At 53.7% G+C, this 22,815-nt stretch overlaps 1 protein-coding gene across 6 annotated transcripts in view; it reads right to left on the reverse strand.

The window, feature by feature from the left end:
* Nucleotides 1-22,815, reverse strand: part of SHANK3 (SH3 and multiple ankyrin repeat domains 3) — a 72,622-nt gene that overhangs the window by 39,385 nt on the left and 10,422 nt on the right. For all 6 annotated transcript variants that reach the window (XM_074271938.1, XM_074271940.1, XM_074271937.1 and 3 more), the window contains exons 11-18: nt 20,858-21,182; nt 17,546-17,778; nt 15,207-15,320; nt 10,438-10,513; nt 10,033-10,115; nt 6,375-6,499; nt 4,194-4,326; nt 2,835-2,915 (exon numbers count right to left, since the gene is read on the reverse strand). In XM_074271938.1, coding sequence (XP_074128039.1) covers nt 2,835-2,915; nt 4,194-4,326; nt 6,375-6,499; nt 10,033-10,115; nt 10,438-10,513; nt 15,207-15,320; nt 17,546-17,778; nt 20,858-21,182 — 1,170 coding nt within the window. The remainder of the gene's footprint in view (nt 1-2,834; nt 2,916-4,193; nt 4,327-6,374; nt 6,500-10,032; nt 10,116-10,437; nt 10,514-15,206; nt 15,321-17,545; nt 17,779-20,857; nt 21,183-22,815) is intronic.

A 22,815-nucleotide genomic window follows, 5' to 3' on the forward strand; every position in this document is an offset into this window, starting at 1 on the left:
TGCCCTGAATCTGAAATCCATCTATGTGCTACCTGCCTCCTTCATTAGAATGGGAACTCCCTGAGCAAAGAGACTGGACCATCTGGCTTTTCTATTTGTATTCTCAGTGCTTGGCACATAGGAAGGGCTTCACAAATGCTTTCATTCATTCATTAATAGAAATATGTCATCCAAAGTGAGGGAGATGTCTATCTCCCTTTACTCTGCCTTTCTCAGACCAGATTTGAAATATTACCATCAGTTCTGGGTATCACCCTGTAGAAGGGATTTAGAAGGGAGACTGGAAATTCTTGAGAGAATGCCTACCTACAAGGATGCTGAGGGCCCTCTGAACCCTGAGGTTCATTAATTAAATCATAATTAATGGATGAAAGGATTGAAAGTATTAAGCCTAAAAAAGAGAAGGCTCTAAAAAGAATCGTCTTCAAGCATCTGAGGTGCTGGAATATGAAGACTTATTTGCCACAGCTCTAGAGGGCCGATGAGTGACAGAAGGACCAATTCTGGCTTTGGGTAATTAAGAACATGTTAATAGTCATAGTTGTCCCAAGGTAGAATGGACTGCTTTAAGAAGTAGGGAGAGCCATGTCTAGAATTGGTCAGAAGGCCACTTGGGGATGCTGGAGAAGAGTCACACCTTTGGGCATGGATTAGAGTAGCTGGCCACTGCAAACACTTCCAGCTCTGCCATTTTATGCTCATCAGAGAAGTGAGCCATCCATCCTGTGTTGTAGAGAAGGAACCCTTCATCCCAAGGTACCAAGAACCTGAGCTAGGCAAACCCTGGTGCCATTTCTCTCCCTAATTCCATTCTAGAATCCTGGTCCAGGCTCGTTACACAGAAACGGCCCTGGAGTGATGAGGGTCAATCCCTCAGGTCACCCACAGCCCCAAAGCAATTCAGAAATCGGCCTTCTGAGTGGACCAGGGCACACGGTCCTGGACATGACCCTCCGTGAAAATGACCCAACTGGCAACTGGTAGCCATGGTTCAGTCTGGTGAGAGGGGCTCAGCTCTCAGTACAGGCTGAGAAAATAAAGCCTCTGAGATTGCAGAGCTAAAAATGACCTAGATCCTGGGCCAAGACAGTCTCTTGGAGCCCCAGCTGTCACCTCTCCCCAGCAACAGCAAAAGACCACCAGGATGAGAGCCAGAATATGTTCAAAGGCCATAGGAATCACACAAGATTACAGATGAGAGACTCAGAGACCTTCCATTCCTAGTGCCCATTTTACAGATCAGGAAGGAGAGACCCAGAGAAACTCAGAGACTTGACCAAGCAAGGAAGATATCTCTGTCTCTGAACTTTGCCCTTCTCAGACTAGCTAATTCGTGGCAAAGCTGGGGCTCAGACTAAGCTCTCCTGATAATCCAAATCCCCCGTGACTAAATCCTGTTCACCTCAGACCTCGGACTTCAGACCTCTGTTATATTCATCTCTTGCTCTAACTGACCAAAGACCCAAGGATGAAGGGAGGATTCCAGAAAGGAGAGGAAAGGGGAGACAAAGAGAGACACAAAGAGACGGAGGTAGAGACGACGAGGCGTGGACACGGACGCTCAGCACCCAGAGACACCATTCACACAAGCCTGTTGCTTGTTCTCCCAAATAGGCCTCCTGCTGAGCCCTGCCTCCCACAGAGGCCGAGCCTGGATCAAACGCTGACACTCCTGTTGCACCTCGGTTTCTGGGCTTCTGTCGGTCCTCTTTGAGTAGACCCAAACCTCCATGGATCCTGGCCTGTCTGTCCCCACATCCCATCTCCCAAAGCCTCAGAGCTGGCAGCTGGGGTATCCCCCATCCCCTAGTCCAAACCTCCCATCCAAAGCAGAGCATCCTGGCTGCTGATTGAGCACCTGTGCGACTTTGGGCAAGCTCCTCCTCTACGGGCCTCAGTTTGCTCATCTATAAAATGAGGGGGTTGAACTTGATGACCTTTAAGGTTCCTTCCAGCTTTAAATCTATGATCCTATGACAACTTCACAGATGAGTTCGGAGACATAGGAAAGTCACCACTTCCTGAGGCAGCCCATCCAGTGCTGGACAGCTCCAATTGTTAGGAAGTTGTCCTTAAATTAAGCTGTGATATCGCACGTAGCTTCTACTTCTGCCGAACAGATGGAGGGACTCCTTCTGGGTCCTCACATCCATCCTCATGCTCCAGCCATTCTATCTGCTTGGTCCATCCCTAGCCTCTGCCCTCCATCTTCGTTTTCCTGCCCAGCCTTAGTCTATTAACCATTCCCATCCCTCGTTCCATCCTTTTCCCTACACCCATCCGGCTCTGGCTTCTAGCCACCAGCGCTCCATGACTGTCCCAACCATCCCACCCCTCCATCTGCTCCCATCCCTTGGGCTATCCCTATGCACAGATTTACCACCATGTCTCGGTCTGCCCCGGGCCCCGCATCTACTCCCCAAACGCTGACATCCATTCCCAGTTCCCTTGTGTGTCCCTGCCCAGGAGCCACCCCCACCCTTATATATATCCCTATCCTCATATTCACTCTCATCCCGAGTCTCTCTCTCCATAGAGCCGTACCTCCTGCTCTGACCTTGTCTCCAGATTCATCCTCTTCCCAAGGCTATCCCAGCCCCATTTCTGCTCCACATTAACACCCATCCCCTGGCTGGCCTAGCATGCAGACACCCACCCTTCATACTCCCCTGACTCACCTCCCTTTCCCCAATATCTAGCCCCTTCCCCATGCCTGTTCCCCTCCCTCCTCCCCTGGCCTGTCCATACCCACCTCCATCTCCAACCCCACTTCCCCAGGGGGGCCCGGGACCCCCACGCTCCCCCCCCCCATGCCGCCCCTCCCCGTCACTCACCCAGCTCCTCCAGCTCAGCAGTCATGGACTTGGAGCGTAGGGTCAGCGTGGTACTGGGTGCCCTCTTGGGGGGCGGAGGGGCTGGAAGGAAGAGGGACGACTTGGACTTCCTGTCCAGCAGCAGGAGCCTAGGGGTGGCCAGGTGCAGGTGCCACTTCCGCTCCACAGCCTGAATCTCCTCGTACTCGCGGGAGGACGAGTCACACTGAGCCAGGATCTTGTTCAGGCTGCGGCTGGAGGCGAACTTCTTCATGGTGTTGGGAGGGGCTGGGGCTCAGGAGGGAGGGGGAGAGGGGCACTCTGAGGGGGACCCTGAAGCCTAGAGAAGCCCCGAGGGGTCAAGGGCCCCAAGGGGCTTGGGTGGGGTTCAGGGGAGTCCAGAAGACTCAGGAAGGAAGGTCTGTGCATCTGAGAGCAGTGGTAGCTTGGCTGCCCTGGCCTGAGAGTGGCGGAGGAGGCCAGAACGGGCTGGGTGTTCAGGGAAGAGGGCACACCGGTACCATGAGGTCAGAGGTTGAAGTGGAGGGCAGGGCCCGGCTCACAGATCCTGCAGGGCCTATACCTGCCCCTGGAGGAGGCCAGGGCTCCTCCCTTCGGCCGCCACAGGCCCAGCCCACCGGGAGCTTGGGTGGCAGGGTGGGGCGAGGAAGCCAGGGATGGGGAATTCCGCAGGGCTCAGGGATGCCCGCCGGCCCAGGGGCCCCTCCGAAAGCCTTCCGGGCCCTGAGCTGCAGCGCGATGCTAAACAAATGCTTCTCCTCTTCCCTTCAGGTACCGCCTCCTCCCCTTCCCCCCCCCCAACAATACGGTGGCTTCAACGCTCACTGTTGCCACGGCAACGCAGGCCTCCAGGCAGCTGCCACCACTGCCGGAGACTCCCTACCCCCCCATTCCTCCGCCCCAGGGCGGGGAGCCTGACGCCAGAAGGGGGGACACAAGGAGAGGGCAGAGAGGGAAAGAAACTGGGGAGACACGGAGTCCAGCCCCCTTTTCTTCTTGCTCTCCTTTCCCATCTTTCCAGAAAGCCCCGCCAGAGCCCCTCAGCCCCCTCATCAGCTCCCAGGCTCTCGGCTCTCTCTGCTCCCTGAGTCTCCTGGTCCCCCTCCCTCTCTTCTCAACCCCCCCCCCGGTCCCCCACCCCTCCAAACCTCTATCTTCTCTGCTCAGTCCCCCAGGACCCCCTCCCCCCGCTTTCTCAGCCTCCCTCACCCCCTACTCTGCTTAGCATTTCCAGGTTCCCCTTGCTGTCTGCTCTCTCAGTCCCTGACCTCCCTCCTCTATTTTCAGCCCTCTAGGCTCCCCTGACTTCTCTCTCGGGCCTCCACATCCCCCTGCTTTCTCCATCAAGGCCCCCCTCACCTCTCCGCCGTGCCCCCTCTTCCTCCGGCTTCCTCGTCACTGACACGACCTTCATGAGCAGGCGGTTCCCACCCTGACGGATCAAGGCTACAACCTGCTTATGTCCAACCTTCACCACATTTACTCCATTCACCTGTGGATGGATTCACCCCAAAGAAGGGAAGAAGAGAAGAAGTGACCTCTCTGACCCTGGAGCTCGGTCTGGACCTTCCCCAGGCCGCTGAGTGCCCGTCTCAGACAAGAGGCTGAGGGCCAACAGAAGGGAGGCCAGCAGCACTCATCCTGGCACTGCTCTGGGAGTCAGAGAGCGGTCCCTCAAGGGCGCATCTGACCCCAGGGGAGTTCCCAACCGGGGCCTGCCATCCCTGGGGGAGAGGAGGTGGAGCTAGGAATCAATTCTCAACACTTCCTTCCTCCTCCCAGGAATCTGCTTGGGTTGTGAGGGCTTGGGGGGGTGGAGAGAGAAGCAAGATGATGGCAAAGGGGAGCTAAGGAGAGGCAAGGGGAATTAGGGGAAGGGGGGGGCAAGGGGAATCACAGAAGGGATAAGAGGAGAGGGTCATGGGCTTGAGGATACAGGCCCAGAAGGACAGTGGGTGGACCAGAGTCATGATGGAAAGGGGGCTGGCCGGAAGGAAGAGCCGGGAAGGGAAGTATCATAGATTTAAAAGTAGGATAAAAGCTTAAAGACCATCTAGTCTCTCTTTTCTTTTCTTGGACAAATGAAGAAACAGAGGCTTAAAAAGGTTGTGACTTGCCCCGGCTCATACAGCTAGTAAGTTCAAAGACAGAATTTGAAACTAGGCCTTTTGGATCCGTCCACTATGTCACACAGAAGGCCTTGGAAGGGCTGAGGAGGGAGGGAGGGGGAAAGGATGGTCTAAAATGACCCAGTTACTGAAGCTGGGAGGAAGGGAAGGACAGAGTGATGATGGGAGGGGCTGGGAAGGGCTAAAATAGGGAGGGACGACTAGAGTTGAGTTAGAACATGTGGTTGGGCTGGGCAAGAGTGGAAGTAGCCACAGGGGATGAGGCTAATGGTCTAGGAAGGTTGGGGGAAGCACTAAAGTGATAGTGGCAGGGTAGGCTGATAAGTTGGCACTAAAGTGATAGTGGCAGGGTAGGCTGATAAGGTGGCACTAAAGTGATAGTGGCAGGGTAGGCTGATAAGTTGGCACTAAAGTGACTATAGTGGCAGGGTAGGCCGAGAAGGTGAGGGCTAAGAGAGCCAGGGAAATGGCATAGCCTTTAATCCTAGGGTAACATGAGTCTGGGAATGGGAAGGGCTGGGTAAGAGAAGGGGGAGCTAAGGAAGGATTTAAAAACAATAATAGCTTGCATTTACGTAAGCAAATATCTGCAGTGAGTCTCACAACAACCCTACGAGGTAGGTGTTTTCTTTAAAACCATTTTACAGTTAGGTGACTTGCCTAGGGGATAGCTAGGAAGTATCTTGGGCAGGTTTTGAACTCAGGTCTTGCTCAACCTACTGCTTGCTTCTATGCCCAGCACTGAGAGAGGGTTATGATGGTGGTGGGAGGAGCTGGCAAGGTCAGTAGTGTAACAACTAGGGGAAGCCTAGGAGGATAACAGAAGAGGGCGTGGGAAAGGTGAAGACCGGAAGGGCAAGGGTGAAAGGATGCAAGGGAGAGAGGACAGAGGAGGAATGAAAAGGGTCAGAGAGAAAACAGTTCTTTCTTCCTCCAAGATCTTGGAGCCCTTATTTCCTGAGTCTCCTCTATACTTCAGTTGCTCCATTTTGTGCTCAGCTTAATTCATCAGATCACAAGTTCTCAAGCAGGAAAGGACCTTAGGGGACATCTGCAGAGGAGGAGACTAAGGCTGCCCAGAAGTGGAAAGATTTGGACTTGTCCAATGTCACAAGGCAGCAAATAACAGAGCTGAAATTGAATTTCCAAGTCCTCATATTCCAAATCCAGTTCCCAGGTCAAATTAAGAAATGTCCCGAGGCTGGGCCCTGGTGTCCACAGTGATGTGTGTATGTGGCCAGTCCCCATGATGGGCTGTGAACTCCTTAAGAGTAAGGACCATGTCTCTTGGTCTATCCTTAACCCCCAGCCTGGACTTTGCACACAGTAAGTGCTAAATAAATGTTGTATTGCTCAATCTAGGGGACAGGGATAAGGGTTGGAGTGGGGGGGAGGGAATATAAAAACTTACCTCAATAAGGAAGTCTCCCGTCCGGAGTCCAGCCCTCCAGGCCACACCCTCATAATCTACAGATTCTAAGTACTGGAGAGCAGGGAAGGCTGGGGTTGGTGTGAATTCTTCAATGGGGGTCTCTGCTGTAGGAAGATACAAAGAAGAGACATGTGGGGGAGAGGGAGAAACAAAGGGGAGAAAGTAGAGAGAAGAGGATTAAGGAAGCAGGAGGTCAGTCAACCGTAGAATCAATCAACAAGCACCTATTAAGTGCCTACAGTGTGCCCGGAGGCATTAGAGACACAAAGGCAAAAGTGAGAGAGGCTCGGTCCTTAAGAAACTGCCATTCCAATTGGCTGAGAGGGGAAACATGCAAAAAAGACAGGAGAAAGAGGGGAGGAGGAAAGCTGTTGAGGAAGAGATCCCAGAGAGGTGCCAGGTGGGAGGAAAGAAATATGGTAAAGGAAGAGGACAACATGGGTCTGGAGGAAAGGAAACGGGGCTAAGGAAAGACAGGGCCTTGTAAGCAGAAATAGAAAGGGAAATACAGTATGTGTGATTCAAGAGGTCAGAGCATAGGGATCCAGAATCATGGATCTGAGCCAGGGACAGATAAGGAGATGGCTGGCACCCCTATCACTCTTTCCTCCTCCACTCCCCCTACAAAGTGCCTTTCCCTCCCAGAAGCCCCTCACAATGATCTCCTTCTTTGGCGGGAGGAGGGGGAGAGCAGTTAAGAGTTATTTCTCAGGTTTCTTGAGCAAGAAAGGGCCATCTCAAAGATCTCTTCCCAGCAGGAGGGAACCACAGGAAGCTCCCAGCTGGTTACAAAGTAGCTAGTCACTCTGCAGCCAACTACATTATAGTCAGATACATTGTATCTAGTGACCTTCCAGCCAGCCACCCTATAGCCAGCTACATTGTAGCCAGTTACCCTAAAGGTAACTGCATTATAGCCAGTCACTCTGTAGCCAGCTACATTGTATCTAGTTACTCTGCAGCCAGCTACACTGTAGCCAGTCACCCTGTAGCCAGCTACATTGTAGCCATCCATTCTCCAAAGTTTCCAGTGTGAGGAAGAAGGGAAAAGGGAAAAGAAGCTGCCAGGGGAGCTGATGAAAGGGAGGAGGGCAATCAGGCCGCTTAGTCCCAAAGGATGGGGCAGCCCCTGAAGTCAGCTCAGCGTGGGAAGTGCCAGTCCGGAGCTGGGACAGGAAGGGATGCCCCAGGCCATGAAGGCCAATTTCTTCACTTTACAAGGATAGGACGGGAAAAGTGTTTAAATGATCTATATCTATATCTATATCTAGGGCTGGAAAGGCATCAAGGCAGCTCCATCAATTTACAGAGGATAAAATTCAGGTCCCATGAATTTGCCACTTGCCCAAGGTTTCATGGGTACTAAGTATCCAAGGCTGGATTGGAAGGCAGGTCTACTTCAGAATCAGTACACCCATCCCCTTTTTTATACTTCTTTGTAGTTTACTTCAATTTCTTAACTAACCCCACCTCCCATGTCACATGGAGACCTTTGGAGAGAAAGCCCTTTCCTTGCCTAAGTGGGAGAAAAGTCTGCTGTCCTCTCCAGGGGCCAAGGCAGGTGTCAGCAGCAGAACCACCCACAAGACTAAGTGCTGAAGGGGTTCAACGGGAGAATCCCAGAGTTGGAAGGGATGATCAAGGTGGTCACTATATGAATACCCCAGGGGATAGTGTACTAAACCTGGTTCAGGAGGACCTGAGTTGGAATCATTGTTCAGTCCTCTCTGACTCATTGTGACCCTGTGGACTTGTGTCCATGGCATTTTTTTTTTTTGGCAAAGATACTAAAGTGGTTGGCTATGTCCTTCTCCAGTATACCCCCATTTTACAGATGAGGAACTGAGGCAAATAAGGGCTAACTCTCTTATGCAAGTGGCTAAGGCTGAATTTTAATTCAGATCTTCCTAACACCCAGCCCAGTGCTCTAACCACCTACCTAATATTTATTAACTGTGTGACTCTAAGTAATATCTTTGTTTCTCAGGGTATTACTATTCTCATCTGCAAAATGAGGGGCATAGACAGTGATCTTTCAGGTTTTCCAACTCTAAATCGATGTTCCTATGATCTTATAAGTCACTTAATATCACTGTTCCTCACCTGACACCCAGCCCAGGGCTCTAACCATTGCACCACCTAATCACCTACGAATATTTATTAACTGTGCTACTTTAAGTAAGATACTTTGAATTCAGATCTTCCTGACACTCAGCCCAGTGCTCTAACCACTGTACCACCTAACCAACTATCTAATACTTATTAGCTGTAAAGTAAGATTGTTTTTCTGGGTATTACTATTCTCATCTGCAAAATGAGGGGTATAGACTTGATGATCTTTAAAGTTTCCCAACTTTAAATCCACGCTCCTATGATCTTATAAGTCCTTTAACATCACTGTTCCTCAATTTTCTCTTCTGTAAAATAAAAGGGTAAGATTTTGCCTCCAGGGCCTCTTCCAGCTGAGCTTTATGTGAATGGAGCCTTGCCTGCCCAAATGGGCATCCAACCTTTATCTGTGTTTTTTTTTTTTTTTCTTTTTCCTTTTTGTGTATATGTGAGGCAATTGGAGTTAAGTGACTTGCTCAGGGTCACACAGCTAGAAAGTGTCTGAGGTTGAATTTGAATTCAGGTCCACTTGCCTCTGGCCAGTACTCTACCCACTGCACCATCTAACTGCTCCCATCCTTTATTTGGGACTCACAGAGGCAGAGAATCTACCACTACCCCCTCCACATTATCCTTCTCCCTTATTGTTAGGAATACATGGATGCTGGGGAGGAGATACTGAGTCCCACAGTCCAGGCCCACAGCCTTCCATATCTGCATGAGAATAAGGAAAGATTAGGGCTGATCTCCTTAGTTGTGCTCCAGCTCAGAAAGGGCAGGGAATCGGGGAAACCCAAGTAGAGTCAGGGCCTCTCAAGTGCCAGGGACATGAACCTGACAGACCATGGTCTGGAACGATCTCTGACCTTACATCCGTTGGCTCCAGTCCCACCTGATACTAATATCCCAGGAGCCTCTAGCTGGAATAGGACCTTGGGGACCTCTGGTCCTATCCCATGTGAACAAGGATCTCCTTTCCCTACCCACACACCAACCCCCTCTTCATTAGAAATAAAAACCTTTCAAAAACCCCAGTTTCCTCCTTCTGTCAGAAAGGGAAAGAAAGACTTGGGATTAGCTCCAAAACTGGGCTTGGAGGGTTCCTTCTGAGTGGTCACTTTGAAGGTAACTTTGGGGAAATGAAGGAGCATGAGAGTTCCTGGAACTTGCCTGTAAGAAAGTGCCTCAAGTCACAGAGTCACTAGCCTGGGGAGAGAATCAGCATGATGGGGTCCCAGCACTACACCTCACCAGCCCCAAACCTCTTCTACCTCTAGTGTGTTACTTCTACCCCATCTGAGACCATTACCTTCCATACATGCCCCCTGGTTCCCTCTGGGCTCCCCTTCCTAAAAAACCTGTCTGTGCCTTTATTCCCATTTGCTCCCCACTCTTCCTGCCCCTTAACTTGCATCTTGTACTTCTGTATCATTTATCTTCCATGAGAGTTCCCTCTTTCCCCACTTCTTCCACATCTGGCCCTTCCCTTTCCCACTGTCTCCATGGCTCCCCCATCCCATTCAGTTACCTTTGGCTCCTCGAAGGACAAAGCCAAAACCCTCCTGCTCTCGCTTCTGCAGGACAGCCACCTTGTCCTCAATGACGTAGTCACTGGGAGAGGGAAGGAAGGGAAGGGGGAGGGGGAAGCTTTCTTAGCCCAGGCCCTCCCAGGCCCTAACTCCCTCCCCAACCTGTGACTGCCCCCAGTGGACAATGTGGGAGAGAGACCTTGGTGTGCCTCTGTCCTATGAGAGATGTCTGTCCATCCACATGTATTTCATAGGGAGCAGAAAGGTGGAGAGTGTGACCAAATGTAGGGGGGAGGGGGAATAAGAAGCTCAGCCCCCAACCCCCATTCTTACACCTACCCTCTCCAAAGGGTCACCTCCCCGTCCCCATCCCTTCTAGCCCCCTCCCCATCCCAGCTCCATACCTGTGTGAGGTGAGACTGTCATAAGAGCCCACAGTATAATGTCGGAAAAGGCGCTTGGTTCGGTCCTCACGGGTTTCTGGGGGAGGGAGGACTTTCAGGGGCTGGAGGGAGTCTTCTTCCCACCCCAACCCTCAATTTGATCCCAGGAACCCTTATCTCAACCCACTGTTCAAGACAGAGAGTTGAGCATATAGAGGGAAGCAGAGTTCTATGGCCACGGGCTGGGAGGGAGCTGAGCCCAGAACTGGGGAACATGGAAGGGGTGAGGGGCGTGAATTAGGTTAGGGCCTGGAGAGATCTTCTCTTTGAAGCTTCAAGACCCTGAGGAGAGGGGAGCCTGGGCCTCCCCTGGCCCAGCCTCCAATTGCAGTCAGAGGAAACTGAGGCCAGATTCTGAGACAGACACGAAAAATAGAAGGAGACTAGACACTGTGTGTGTGTGTGTGTGTGTGTCTGTGTGTGTGTGTGTGTGTGTGTGTGTGTGTGTGTGTGTGTGTGTGTGTGAGACAGAGAGAGACAGAGAGAGAGAGAGAGAGAGCGCGCACAAGCATGTGAATACAGTGTACTCTGAGCTCTGCCTGGGCCTTGTGTCTGAACTGCCATATTACCAGGTTGGAGAAAGACCTGGCTTTGCCTCTTGGATCTTGTTTGCTCCCTGTGTGACCTTAAGCAAGTCTTAACCTTTTGAGTGTCAGTTGGTTCCTCTGAAATGAGGGCCTTGGTTCAATGAGCTCTTTCAATTTTCTATCAGCCTTATTCCCCAGCAGCCCAGAAGCTCCCTGTGGGCAGGAGCTTGTCTTACTCTTCCGAAAGCACACCAATGTCAAGGCAACACAAGCCCCAGAGGTAACTGGCAGCTGTCCAGGAGGCACCGCTGGGCCCAGTCCTGAAGTCCCCTGCTAGGGCGCTGCTCAGGTAATGTGTTCCTACTCACCTCAGCACAAGCTTCTGGCTTCCTTCCAGGTACAACTAGCTCCCAAGGCCCAAAGCCCATTACCGGCATCGGCCTCCCTCAGGTAGTGGTCTCACTACATGAAAGCAGCAAAGCCGATGTGCTTTTGTTTCTGGCACACGGAACAGGTGTTTAGCCAAAATGCTGCTTGGCTGACCTTCGTTCCTTCCTGTCTCCACATTTCCCAAATCCAATCAGGTGCCAGGACCTCTATTTTTTACCTCTTTTCAATATTGCAACAGCCTTCTACCTGGCCTCTGCCTTCAGGCTCTTCTCCAATCCATCCCTCACAAGCTGCCATATTCCACTAAATATTCAAGTCTCAGCATGTGGTATCCTACTTTGTGCATGCTCTACCCCAACTACACTGGCCTCCCCAGCATGTTCATGTGTGTGGCCATCCCTGGAATGGCCCCTTCTCCTTCCAAGTCTCTCAAGGCTTAGCCATCGCCACCAGAACATGATCTCTCTCACAGAGACGACCTTCCCTCTGAATTGCTGTCTTTCCTCTGAATGATCCCTCCTGATCCATTTAATCATTTTCTAAGTTATTTCTCAGTTTCTATGTATGTCTCAACTGCTCCTAAGCCCCTTAGGAGGGTAAGGCCTTCACAGGACTTGTATACAATAGGCAATTAATAAAGGTTATTTGAGTTGACCGAAATCCTGTCAATTCCATTTCTGCTGAATCTTTTATTTGCCTCCCTGGTCTGCCTGTGCTCCTGCTGACCTTCACTTAATCACCTTTCACCTCTAACCTATGGCAAAAACCACACTGGCTTGAAGTTCAGAACCTCTGGGCTTCAGACTCAGACCTACCACTTATTTGCCATCCTACTCTCTCCTCTGCCTTTAAGTTTCCTCTTTACAAAAATGAAGAGCCCTGGATTCACGATCCCTTCCAACGACTGATGTTCTATGACAATTCCCAGCACCTCCTAACCATTAGCTCTCCAGCTTCCATCCCTATGATCTGTCCCATCCAGATTAATAAAATTATCTTCCTAATACAGTAGTCTGACCCAGTCACCTCACTGCACCCCATTTCCCAGAATCACAGACATCAGCAGAGGAAGGGATCTCCCTCAGCAGCCATTTAGTTCCGAATATATTTTGCAAATAGCCTTTCCAGTGCTAAGCTGAATGTATTCCATATTCAATAAACCGCAAACACCTACGGTGACATTCAAAATCTGTTGTACTAATGGCCCTTAGGAACATCTGTACACACACACCCCTCCCCCCTGCAAAGTTTCCTTCCCATTATTCCCCTTCTCTTATGTTTCTGCTCAAGTCTTAGGTCCTCTATGAAGGGTCTACGAGAACTCCATTCATTCAACAGATACATTAAGGATGGAGCAAGCCGAGGGCCGGGCACCAGGTCTGTCCCCCATCTATAGCCTTCCCTTGGCACCTCGCAGACACTATAGCTTCCTTCTGGCTGTGCCCCAACTCTGTCCAGACTGTCTGCCTGTCTGTCCCTCCAGGGCCGGGCCCATGGGTTAAAGTTTCTTTCCTACTAGACCTCAGGGGCACCCCTACAATGCAAACCGGAGGGCCCTGTGGCACCTCTTCAGTGCTCTGTGCCTTAACTGACCAACCAAGATCTGAGCTGGTCCTGACCCTGCTGCTCTGCCACCTCCTTCAGGGTAGGCCTGAGACAGACACTGTCCAATGCCATCTTTGGTGTGACCCTCTGTGGCCCCCTCCGATACATTTCCCCCTCCCTTCAGGAGGTGAGAGAACCCGAGACAAGCTGGAAATTGGCCCTACCTAGATCCTGGAACCCAAGTTTTATTAGGATTCGGGTACCACACCTGAACTACATCCCCTTGGTATCAACCTATCCCTCCAAGACCTCTTGCTTTTTCAAACCAAAGTCTCATCATTTCAGCCAATCTTGGCCTCCAAAATGACCCTTGCTCTGAGCTACTCTCAGACTGATAAACTAACCCAAAGGGACACCCTTTAGATGTCCAGAGTCCTCAAGCAGACACCCAGCCCTGGGTCAGGACATGATCCCCAATCTCTCTCCAGCCTTCCTGGGTGGCAATGGCATCTGGCTGTAGCACTGCCAACCCCCTGGAAGGAGACTTGGCAACCTCTCCCTCCCAAGCCTTCCTCACAGCACAATTTGCCGGCCACTCCTCAGGCACTCACATGATCTCGAGTGAAGGATCAGCTCTGTGAGGACAGGGATTGCTTGTTTTTGTCTTTACATTTCCCCAATCGAGCACAGAGCCCGGCTCCCGGTAAAAGCTGGGTAAACGCCACTCCCCAGCTCTGCTCGCTCCCGTGTAATCTCCAGCAAGCCTCTCCTCTGGGGCCCTCGGCCACCTCGGCTAGGAAAACATTCAAAGGCAGGCTAATGGCTGCAAGGGTCCTCGGAGGCCAGTTACAGTCAGAGAAGTTCCAAGGGCACCGTGAGAAATTATCATTTAGCCCAACACTCTGCTCCCTTCTCTAAACTGCTTCCTTCTGCACAATTTACAAATCTCCCAGACCCACAGTCATCCGTGGGGTCCTGAGCATGATTACAATCTGCTCCCCAGTTTCCCAGATCTACATGCTCACTTATCCCCTCCCAGAATCCCAAAGACCTACACCCCAACCAGACCCACATAGCCAATCCTTCGGCCACTTATCCAACGAGATCTGCTCCACCTGACTCACCAGTTTGGAGCTCCCAGGGACCCCCTCTGGAGGCCTTCGGACAGACGGGACTCCTACGGGCACTTGGCCAGTCCTCTGGCCTGAGGGCCATGGGCAAGGACCAAGCGCACATTCCAGCAACCAACTCCAGTTTCCCCCTGGTGGTGCTTCCCAGCTGTAGATGCCAGCCCTTCTGAGCCCACAATTTTTCCAGGGATAGGGAGCCAGAAGACTCTTCAGAGGTCACTGAATCCACCTCCAGTTTTTTACAGTTGAGGAAACTGAGACCCAGAGGTTCAGGGACTTGCCTACGATCACACATACAGGCAGTGGCAGAGCCGACTTGACTGATGGGGCTGCCGATGCTGGCCAGGTCCAGTCCATTTCCCCCTGCACCAGTCTGCCCTTCATACCCTCTGTGTCCATTTGGGTAGAGAACATTCTAAGCGGGTACGTAAGCCAGCAGCAGCAGCAGCAGCAGCAGCAGCAGGAGCAGCAGGAGCAGGCTCCAGAGACAGTGAGGAAGGCAGACAGCCTCCTTGGCCCCTTCTCAGGCTGGGACCCGGCCCGATTCCTCCTTCATCCCTGCTGCTCTCCTCCTCATCCCTTCGTCTATCAGGCCCCTCCCTCTCTGAAGTGCCAGGCCCTCTCCCGGGCTTAGAGGCCGCCCACAGGCCGCTCCTCCCAGGCTCTGGCCTAATTTCTCCTCTGCCCCAACTGGCCAAGCTCTGTGGGCTTCCCTGTTCTGCTCGCTTGGGCAATCTGTCCATTTGGAAAGACGCCTTTTGTCCTACAGTGACCTCCTCCTTTCCTGCCTCCCTCCCTCCCCTGTCACTTGCCTAGGCAGGAGCTTCTCCCCAAGCACCTGTACGTACACACGTGAATGCAATGCTGACGCCATGTGCTGCATGCATGTCCATATGGTGCTTGTGTCACGTGAACACAGGTGTGTGCAGCACGTCGTGCCTTGCAAGGGTGTCTGGACAAATGCGTGTTCTGTGCGTCGGGGCACATGTTACAGGTGTGTGTTGGTCTGTGTCTGTCGTGTGCTGCCATCTGTCTCTGAGAATCTGGGCATGTGCTTCCCGTGGATTAACGTGAGCAAAGGGCAAGGTCTCTGTGGAGGTCAAGGGTCCCTCTGGGAGAGCGGGTATCAGGCACTCACCATGCCGGGTGTCATATTGGCGCATCTGGACCTCCTCCACGCAGTCAGCTGGGAACCAGCCCGTCCGGCCTTTCACTGTTCCCTCCCAGAAACCGCCCTCCCCGATGCTGAGCACTGGGAGGAGACAGACAGACACATCACACAGAACCCCCCCTCTTCTCCGGGCCCCTTCTTTCCCAATGTCCCTCCCTCCCATCTCCCTGCTCCAGCTCTGCCCGTTGAGCAGTTTGGGACTAGATAATGGGAGAAGAGAAAAGAGCAGATGGGAACCAAACAGAATGAACAAGGCGAGGGGGGAGGAGAAGAAGAAGAGACTGAGAAAGAGGTAAAGGAGGGGAAGAGAATTTAGGAGCACAGGAAGAAGATATAAAAGAGATATTAAAAAAAAAAAACTGGGAAAAGGCAAAGACTGAGATGGAGAAATAGAGAGAGGGCAACAGACACAGGGAGAAATGAGAACCAGAGAGAGTGAAGGGACCTGAGGGATTGGGGGAGGGGGGGTAACAATGGAAAAAAAGTAAAAGGAACCTTGTCAAATCCTTCATTTCCATCCTTCATTCTTCATTCCCTCTCCCCATCTTCTTCCCAAACTATCCTCATCCATACCACCCCCAACCCCCAGGGGATTGAACCTAAAACAGCCACACCTGGAGGGAGCCAGAGGCTCAGACCTTCTGACTGGCCCAGAGTCCCAGGCCTAGATGCCCGGGAAGCTAGGATGGGATAGAATTCCAAGCCAGTTCTCCGAGACAGAACTAAAGAGCTGAGTTAACAATGAGAAAACTCAGAGTGAAATAGGAACCTCTTATTGTAATGCTGAACCCCCCCCTAACTACAGCCCCCCGCCCCGTCCCGTGTGTATGTGCATGTGTGTGTGTGTGTGTGTGTGTGTGTGTATGTGTGTGTGTGTGTGGTAGATATATACAAAGTAAACTAAGGATATTCCCCTGTAAAGGACATAGGGAACCCCCTCTGGTGGAAAGAAAGACAGCCCCCCCTCTTAGTGACACAGGGATTCTTGAATATGACCAAATGGCCTCCTTTAGGAAGAAAGAAACATCCCATAGAGGCAGTGCATAGTGACACTGCACCCCATCTACAATGGCCAAGAGAACCACTGACATAAGCACCTGCTATATTTACGAGGAACCCCATATTGACAAAGATTCCCTAACAAAGTGACTCAAGGACAACCTGAACTAACATATGGCTTCCTCTAGCGATAAGACCCTTTTATGGGGCCCCAGGGAGCCCCTCCCAATGACAAAGGCAGCTTCAGCGGGGGTCCTTAGCCTTGGATGTGTCAGGACTCCCTGAGCAGTCTGGTGAGACGGATGGTGACCCCCTCCTCAAAATCATGTTTTGAAATGACTAAGATGAAATGGGTATGATGCAAAGAAAACTCTACTGAAAACCAACAAGCAAACCATACAGAACATACACACGCAGAAAATAGCACTGACCCCACATCAACAGTGACACAGGGACCTCCTCACAGGACACTGAAGGACAGTGAAGGCCCCCTAAAATTACCCAGCTTCCCCCAGAGTGACAGTGTCAGATAGAGATAGGATAGTGACATGTGATCCCGACAGAGAGCTCTCCCTCCCAGTGATAGGAGCCCCCATATTGATGGTGGGGCTCCTCTCAGGCCAGAAGCACAGAGGAGCTCTTCATACTGTCTTGGATCTTTCAGGATAGTGACTGGAGACCCCTGGCAGAGAAATCCCCCTGTGGTGCCATAGGAACCCCTTCCTAGGGTCACAGACACACCCTCTAGTAACAGAAGGTCACCCTCTATGAGTGACACAGGGGACCCCCCTCTAGTGAAATTGGGGAGTCCCTAAAGTGGCAGGGGGACAGCTCCATACTGACACAGGGACCCCAAGCTGGTGACTCGGGGACCATAACTAGGAACACAGAGACTCCTGATGTGACTAAGGGAGCCCCAACAGAGTAGAGACCCCTCGAGAGTGACTGAGGGAATTTCCATAGTAGCACCTACCCATCCTAGTGGCCCACTGAGCCTCTAGAGGGCCCTAAGGCCCCTCCCACTCCCCCAGTGACACACCCCCCTCTTCCAGCTCTCCGGTCCCTGGCCCCCCTCCCCCACTCACCTTGGTTGGATGCAGCCACAGCCGGAGCTCCGAGCCTCCCTCCCTCCTTCCTTCCTTCCCTCCCTCCCTCCCTCTCTCCCTCCCGCCGGGGCTGTCCAGGGGCCCGGTCCGTCGGTCCGTCCGCCTCCCCAGCCGCCGGCCCGTCCCCCCCCCGCCCCGGGGGCCCCGGCAGTCCGGCCCCCGGCCCCCCGTCGCCTCCCCGCCTCGGCCCGGCTGGCTCACCCTTGACCGCCTCGCCGCGATGCAGCGGGATCTCGCCCTCGCCCCGCGGGCTGTGCGCATTCACCACGATGAACTTGCGGCCGGGGACCGCGCTGTAAAGTTTGCGCTTCGGGCCCCGGGGCGGCGCGGGCGAAGGTGCGGGCGCGGGCGCGGGGCTGCTGGCCGCCGCGGGGCCCAGGGCTCCCGGGCCGCCGCCGCCGCCTCCTCCGGGGCCGCCGCCGGGGCCGCTCGGGCTGTAGACAAACACGTAGGTGACGGAGGCGATGCCTGCGGGCAGCTCGCAGGCGAAGCCGGCGCCCGGGGCCTCGGTCATGGCCATGGCGCCCCGGCCTCGGCCTCGGCCTCGGCCTGGGCCGGCCCCCCGCTCCTCCGGCCCCGCCGGCCTCACCGCAGCCGCAGCCGCAGCCGCAGCCGCTGCGTCCGCCGCCCGGGGCTGTGGACCGGGGCCGCACCAGCCGCCGCCGCCGCCGCCTCCTGGGCCTCCTGCAGCCGCCGCCGCCGCCGCCCGCCCGCCGGGGGCCGGGCCCGCGGCCGCCGCCGCTCCATGCGCCGGGCTCGGCTCCCCGCTCCCCGCTCCTGGCGCCCCGCGCCTGGCCGCTGCGCCCGCCTGCCTGCCCGCCCGCCCCCCGGCCCGCGCCGCCGCCGCCGCCGCCGCCGCCGCCGCCACCAGCGCACGGCCGCCGGCCGCCCCGCCCCTCTGCTCTCCTCCCCTCCCCTCGCTGCTCCCCCGCCCTCTCCGCCGCCCCCCGATTCCCTCCCGTCAGCGCCGGCTCAGGACGCGCGGACCGGCCGCTACCGCGGGGCTGCGCTCCCGGGAGCGCCCAGCTCGCCTCCCTCCGCGCCCCGTCAGGCTCCCTGCCCGCTGCGGCGGCCGCGCCGGGGGACCCTCCCCTCTGCGGGACGGGGACGGGGGCAGCTCTCCTCGGACCCCCGGACCCTCCCCCAGGTAGCGGCACCCAGGGCCCCGGGGCGGGGAGAGACCCGACCTTCAGGGATGGAGAAGGGAGGGGGAAGGCTGAGGCGCAAGAGCAGAGATCGCCCCGCAGGCCACGGGGACCGCGGAACAACTCCCCCGAGGCTTCCTGGGGGCTGCAGGGGCCACGGGAGCTGCTGGGGCTACGGGGGCTGCGGGGGCTACGGGGGCTGCAAGGGCCACGGGGACCGCGGAACAACTCCCCCGAGGCTTCCTGGGGGCTGCAGGGGCCACGGGAGCTGCTGGGGCTACAGGGGCTGCAGGGGCCACGGGGGCTGCAGGAGTCCGAACCTGCCTTTGTGAAGGAGGCACTAGACTGAGCTCTGCCCTGCGGAAGCACACAGCCAGCCGACACTGGCCCCCATCGCGCTCCTGTCTCCCAGGCGAGGGGCTAGTGGGCGGGGCCTTCCATCCCAGCGCTCCGGAGATCCCCAGATCCCAGGAGCATAAGACCAAGCCACAAGGCCGAAGGGCTGAGCCCACGCCTCCCTTTGCTGCCCTGGCTCCCTTCCATCACAACCTCATTGACAACCTCATTTACCCTAGAGGCTTCAGGTATCCTGCAGATGACTCCCCAGTGCCTCACTACAGAGACCCCCAAGTCTTCCTCTTGGGTTCCAAAAAATCAGCCTCACCAGGGCCAGTTAGGTGGGGCAGACACATGGCTACATAGAGAATGAACTTTGGTTCAGGTGAAAAAGATCTCATATTCTTGAGTGGACCACAAGCTCAATTTGAATCAAACCTCACAAGGGAAGTTCTTAAGAAAAGCTAATGCTACTTAAACCCAAATGCCTTGTCAACTGACTAATGCCCTTTTGACCTGTGTGAAGAAAAGCATAAAGACAGAGGTACCTCTGTCAACTATTTGCCGCATGACCCTGGGCAAGTCATAGATATTCAGTGAACCTTGATCTTTTCATCTCTTAAAGGAGCCTCTCTAGCCCCCATCTGGGACCAGGCTACTTGGGTAGGAAGCTGCTCTATGCAGACGTAGGTCCCTTCCTGCTTCAGAGTCAGAGATTCTCTGTCACCCACCTCTTTTCTTTAGCCACAGACCAGCACTTCCAATTGCCTTCTGGGCATCTCCATCTGACTATCTCCCTGTCATCTTAAACTTGACTCTTCCACCCTGAAGTCATCATCTTCCCATGGAGCCTTCCCCTTGGCTCAGCCTCACTGTTTCTCTCTCAAGAAGCTCCATAATCCTTGTTCCTAGAGCCAGAAGGCAAGAAGCCTTCCACATGTCCTCTCAGCTCCGTTTGCTCAATTCACTTCTGCCCTCTCCAGCAGGCTCCTGCCTCATGTAAGCCTTTATCTGGCTCAGTAATCTTCCTAAAACCTATGAATCATGAGCCTTCCCTGCCCGAAAAAGCTGCCTGCCTTCCACTGCCTCCCCAGGCCCTCCGAGCTCCCAGGGGGCAGGATTTGGGGCTGTCCCTCGGTCTCCTCAATTAGGTCCCTAACCAACTCCTTCGTTGACTAGTTGGGGAGATCTCTGTGGGCAGGCAGGCTTTAGGTTTTCTTCTCCTGACTCCCCTATAGCAACCGAGAACAGAATTGACCACACAGAAGGGAAGAATCGCTGACTCAATCAATGGCTTCAGAGCAAGAAGGGCCCTGTTGAATCCGCCCCTTTCCCATATTACAAACAAAGAAACTGAGGCTTAAAGAGATGCCCAAAGTCACACACCTAGTACCTTTCAAATGCTCTCATAGGATTTCAGACCTAGAAGGAACCTTCAAAATTATCTGCTGAGAACCCCTTCATATTGCAGAGGAAGGTCCTGACCTGTCACAGGGCTAAAAAAGCCAAGTGTCCTGCTCCCCAGCCAATGCTTTCTGAGTATACTACCCTGTCACTCTCCTAATTGCTGAACAACCAAGCTTACAAAGATCCTACACAACCCTTCCACCACCAGAAACTATTCTGTCTCAAGTCTATATATGGCCCCCATTCCTGAGACTTTAAACTGCAGCCATCTAAGATCTCCCCACCTTCTTTCACTATCCTACATTTGCTGGGGTGGGGATGGTCCTAGTGATGGGAGTCCCAAGGGCCAGCAGGTCTGAGGGAGGTGCTGGAAGAGCAGAGGAACCGCCCAACAGAAACCCAGCAGATGTAGCCATGGAGTCGGGCCAGCCTGGAGCCAGAAGGAGCCCCTTCTTGCTCCTTATTCCCCTGATCTTATGGCCAGCTTTCCCCATAGCCTCCATTCCCTTTTCTCCCCTCTTCACCCACCTCAGCCATCTCCATAATTTTGCCTTGGCCAAATCCTTCACCCCTCACCACCATTTTCCTTGCTCTGAGTCCCCTCATCCCATGACCCAGTTCTTACCTGCTCTTGCTTCGGCCTCCTCTGACCAGGGTGTGAACAGTGGGATCCTTGTCCCTGTCCTTATCCTCCTGCAGACGCTGAAGGGATGGGGATCGGCTCTGGGAGCCTCGGATCCCTGCCACGGGGCCCATGCCTGCTTCTTGCATCTGGAGCAGTAACTGGTGGGGGAGGCTTCTGAGCGAGGGCCCCGGAGAGGGACCAGAGCGGGCTTCAGCCTTCAGATCGTTATCACTGGCTGAGCGCTGCAATGGCCTCGGGGAGGCCAGGCCGCTGGGACCTGCCAGGCGTCGCCGCTTTGTGTAGCTGGGAGTCTCCCGGAATGGCACTAGAGGAAGGGGCATGAGGTAAGGGGAGGCCGATGGCCCCCCGAGATTCCCCCACTCTGATAGGCTCCATCGGCAAAATACTGCTGTTACTCATTGGGACATTAAGTGCCAACATTACCCATGAATGCACACGAGCCCAGATGAGCTCGGACATTTCCCATCACTGCAGTTCTGAAATTATCCATCGGCCCATGTAAACAGTGTCATTAGCCATCAGTTACCCGAGCTCCACCGCTATCCACTGACTCAACAGCCTGACGTGACTATGTACTCTCCAATATTACCCAACGTTATTCCAATATCACCCAATATTACAGGACAAATGCTGACATTACCCATGGCATACAGTACTAACAATACAGATATATACATATAGATATATAGATATAGATATAGATATATACATATCCTAACATTATTCATAAACACACATTAACTTTGATATTACCCATAAGTACATTCAAGTCTCAACCATGTCACATAAAAGGTTCAATATTCCTCATTAGTACATAGAAGCTCTGACATTATCTACTGCTCTAGGGAAGCTCTATTAACCTTCCAGCCATCAGGCCAAGCCCAACTGGTGTCTGTGAATGTATGTGGGCATTTTCCTTTCCCTTCAGTGCCCATGAGTCATGGCGCTAAGAGCACAGGAATCCCAACTTTACCCATGAGTACCCAGCCCCGCCTATGAGCACTCCTAGAGAATATTGGAATTGTGGTCACTGGCTGCAATTCCATCTCTATATGTGGTCAGAGTACACACACAGGAGAAATGTTCATCACAGGAAAAAGGAGCTGGGAGAAAACACTAGCTGTGCTTGGGAGGGACCCGTGGCCAAGCCACTTTTGAGAATGTTGGGCCACGTGGTGAGCCACCTAGCACCTGTCACAAGAGACAGACCGCTCAGCCACCCAAGAGAATGGGCGATCGGGTCACCTGACTGAATCCTGGTCAAGGGGAGTGGGTAAGAGACTAGAGGCCACAGGAGAGAATGGGGAGGAGAGAAAAAGCCAAAGTGCCACTCCATTCTTGTGAAAGAACACAGACCAGACTGGAAGACAGACACAGAGCGAGCCCTGGTCTCCAGAGAATGAAGGCCAGGACACAACAGAAGCCCAATCCACGGCCAGCATAGAAGGATCGGAATACTATCTGGGGCACAGAACAATGTGAATTGCCCCATGTGGGCACATGGGAGAGAGAGAGCTGTGGGATAGAATTTTGACTTCCCAGACTTCTGACCCCTGGAGGACAAGTCAAAGCCCAGGGAACACCATTCCCTGACTTGGAATAAGGAAATCAGATAGCAGACTGGCCTCCCCTCCCCCTATGCTGCCACCCACAAGGAGGCCTGGCTGATTTCCTGCTTCAGAGGCAGAATGTCCTCAGGGAGACTTCAGCCGTCTGGGAGCCTCCCTCACACCCAAACACCACTAGGGATCCTCAGGGGGCTTCTCCCCAGTGATTCAGGGATCCCAACCACACCCATCCACACATCAGTCGGCTCCATTGTCTGACTACCTAGCTCTTTCATTTTAGTGACACTCCCCCCCCCATACACACACACCCCCTGCTCCCTGGCTGGCCTCTCCTTCAACTCTTTCTGGTTCCCTGACCACCAGAGAGAA

The sequence above is a fragment of the Sminthopsis crassicaudata genome, chromosome 5 (assembly GCF_048593235.1).
Source record: "Sminthopsis crassicaudata isolate SCR6 chromosome 5, ASM4859323v1, whole genome shotgun sequence".
Taxonomy (NCBI): domain Eukaryota; kingdom Metazoa; phylum Chordata; class Mammalia; order Dasyuromorphia; family Dasyuridae; genus Sminthopsis; species Sminthopsis crassicaudata.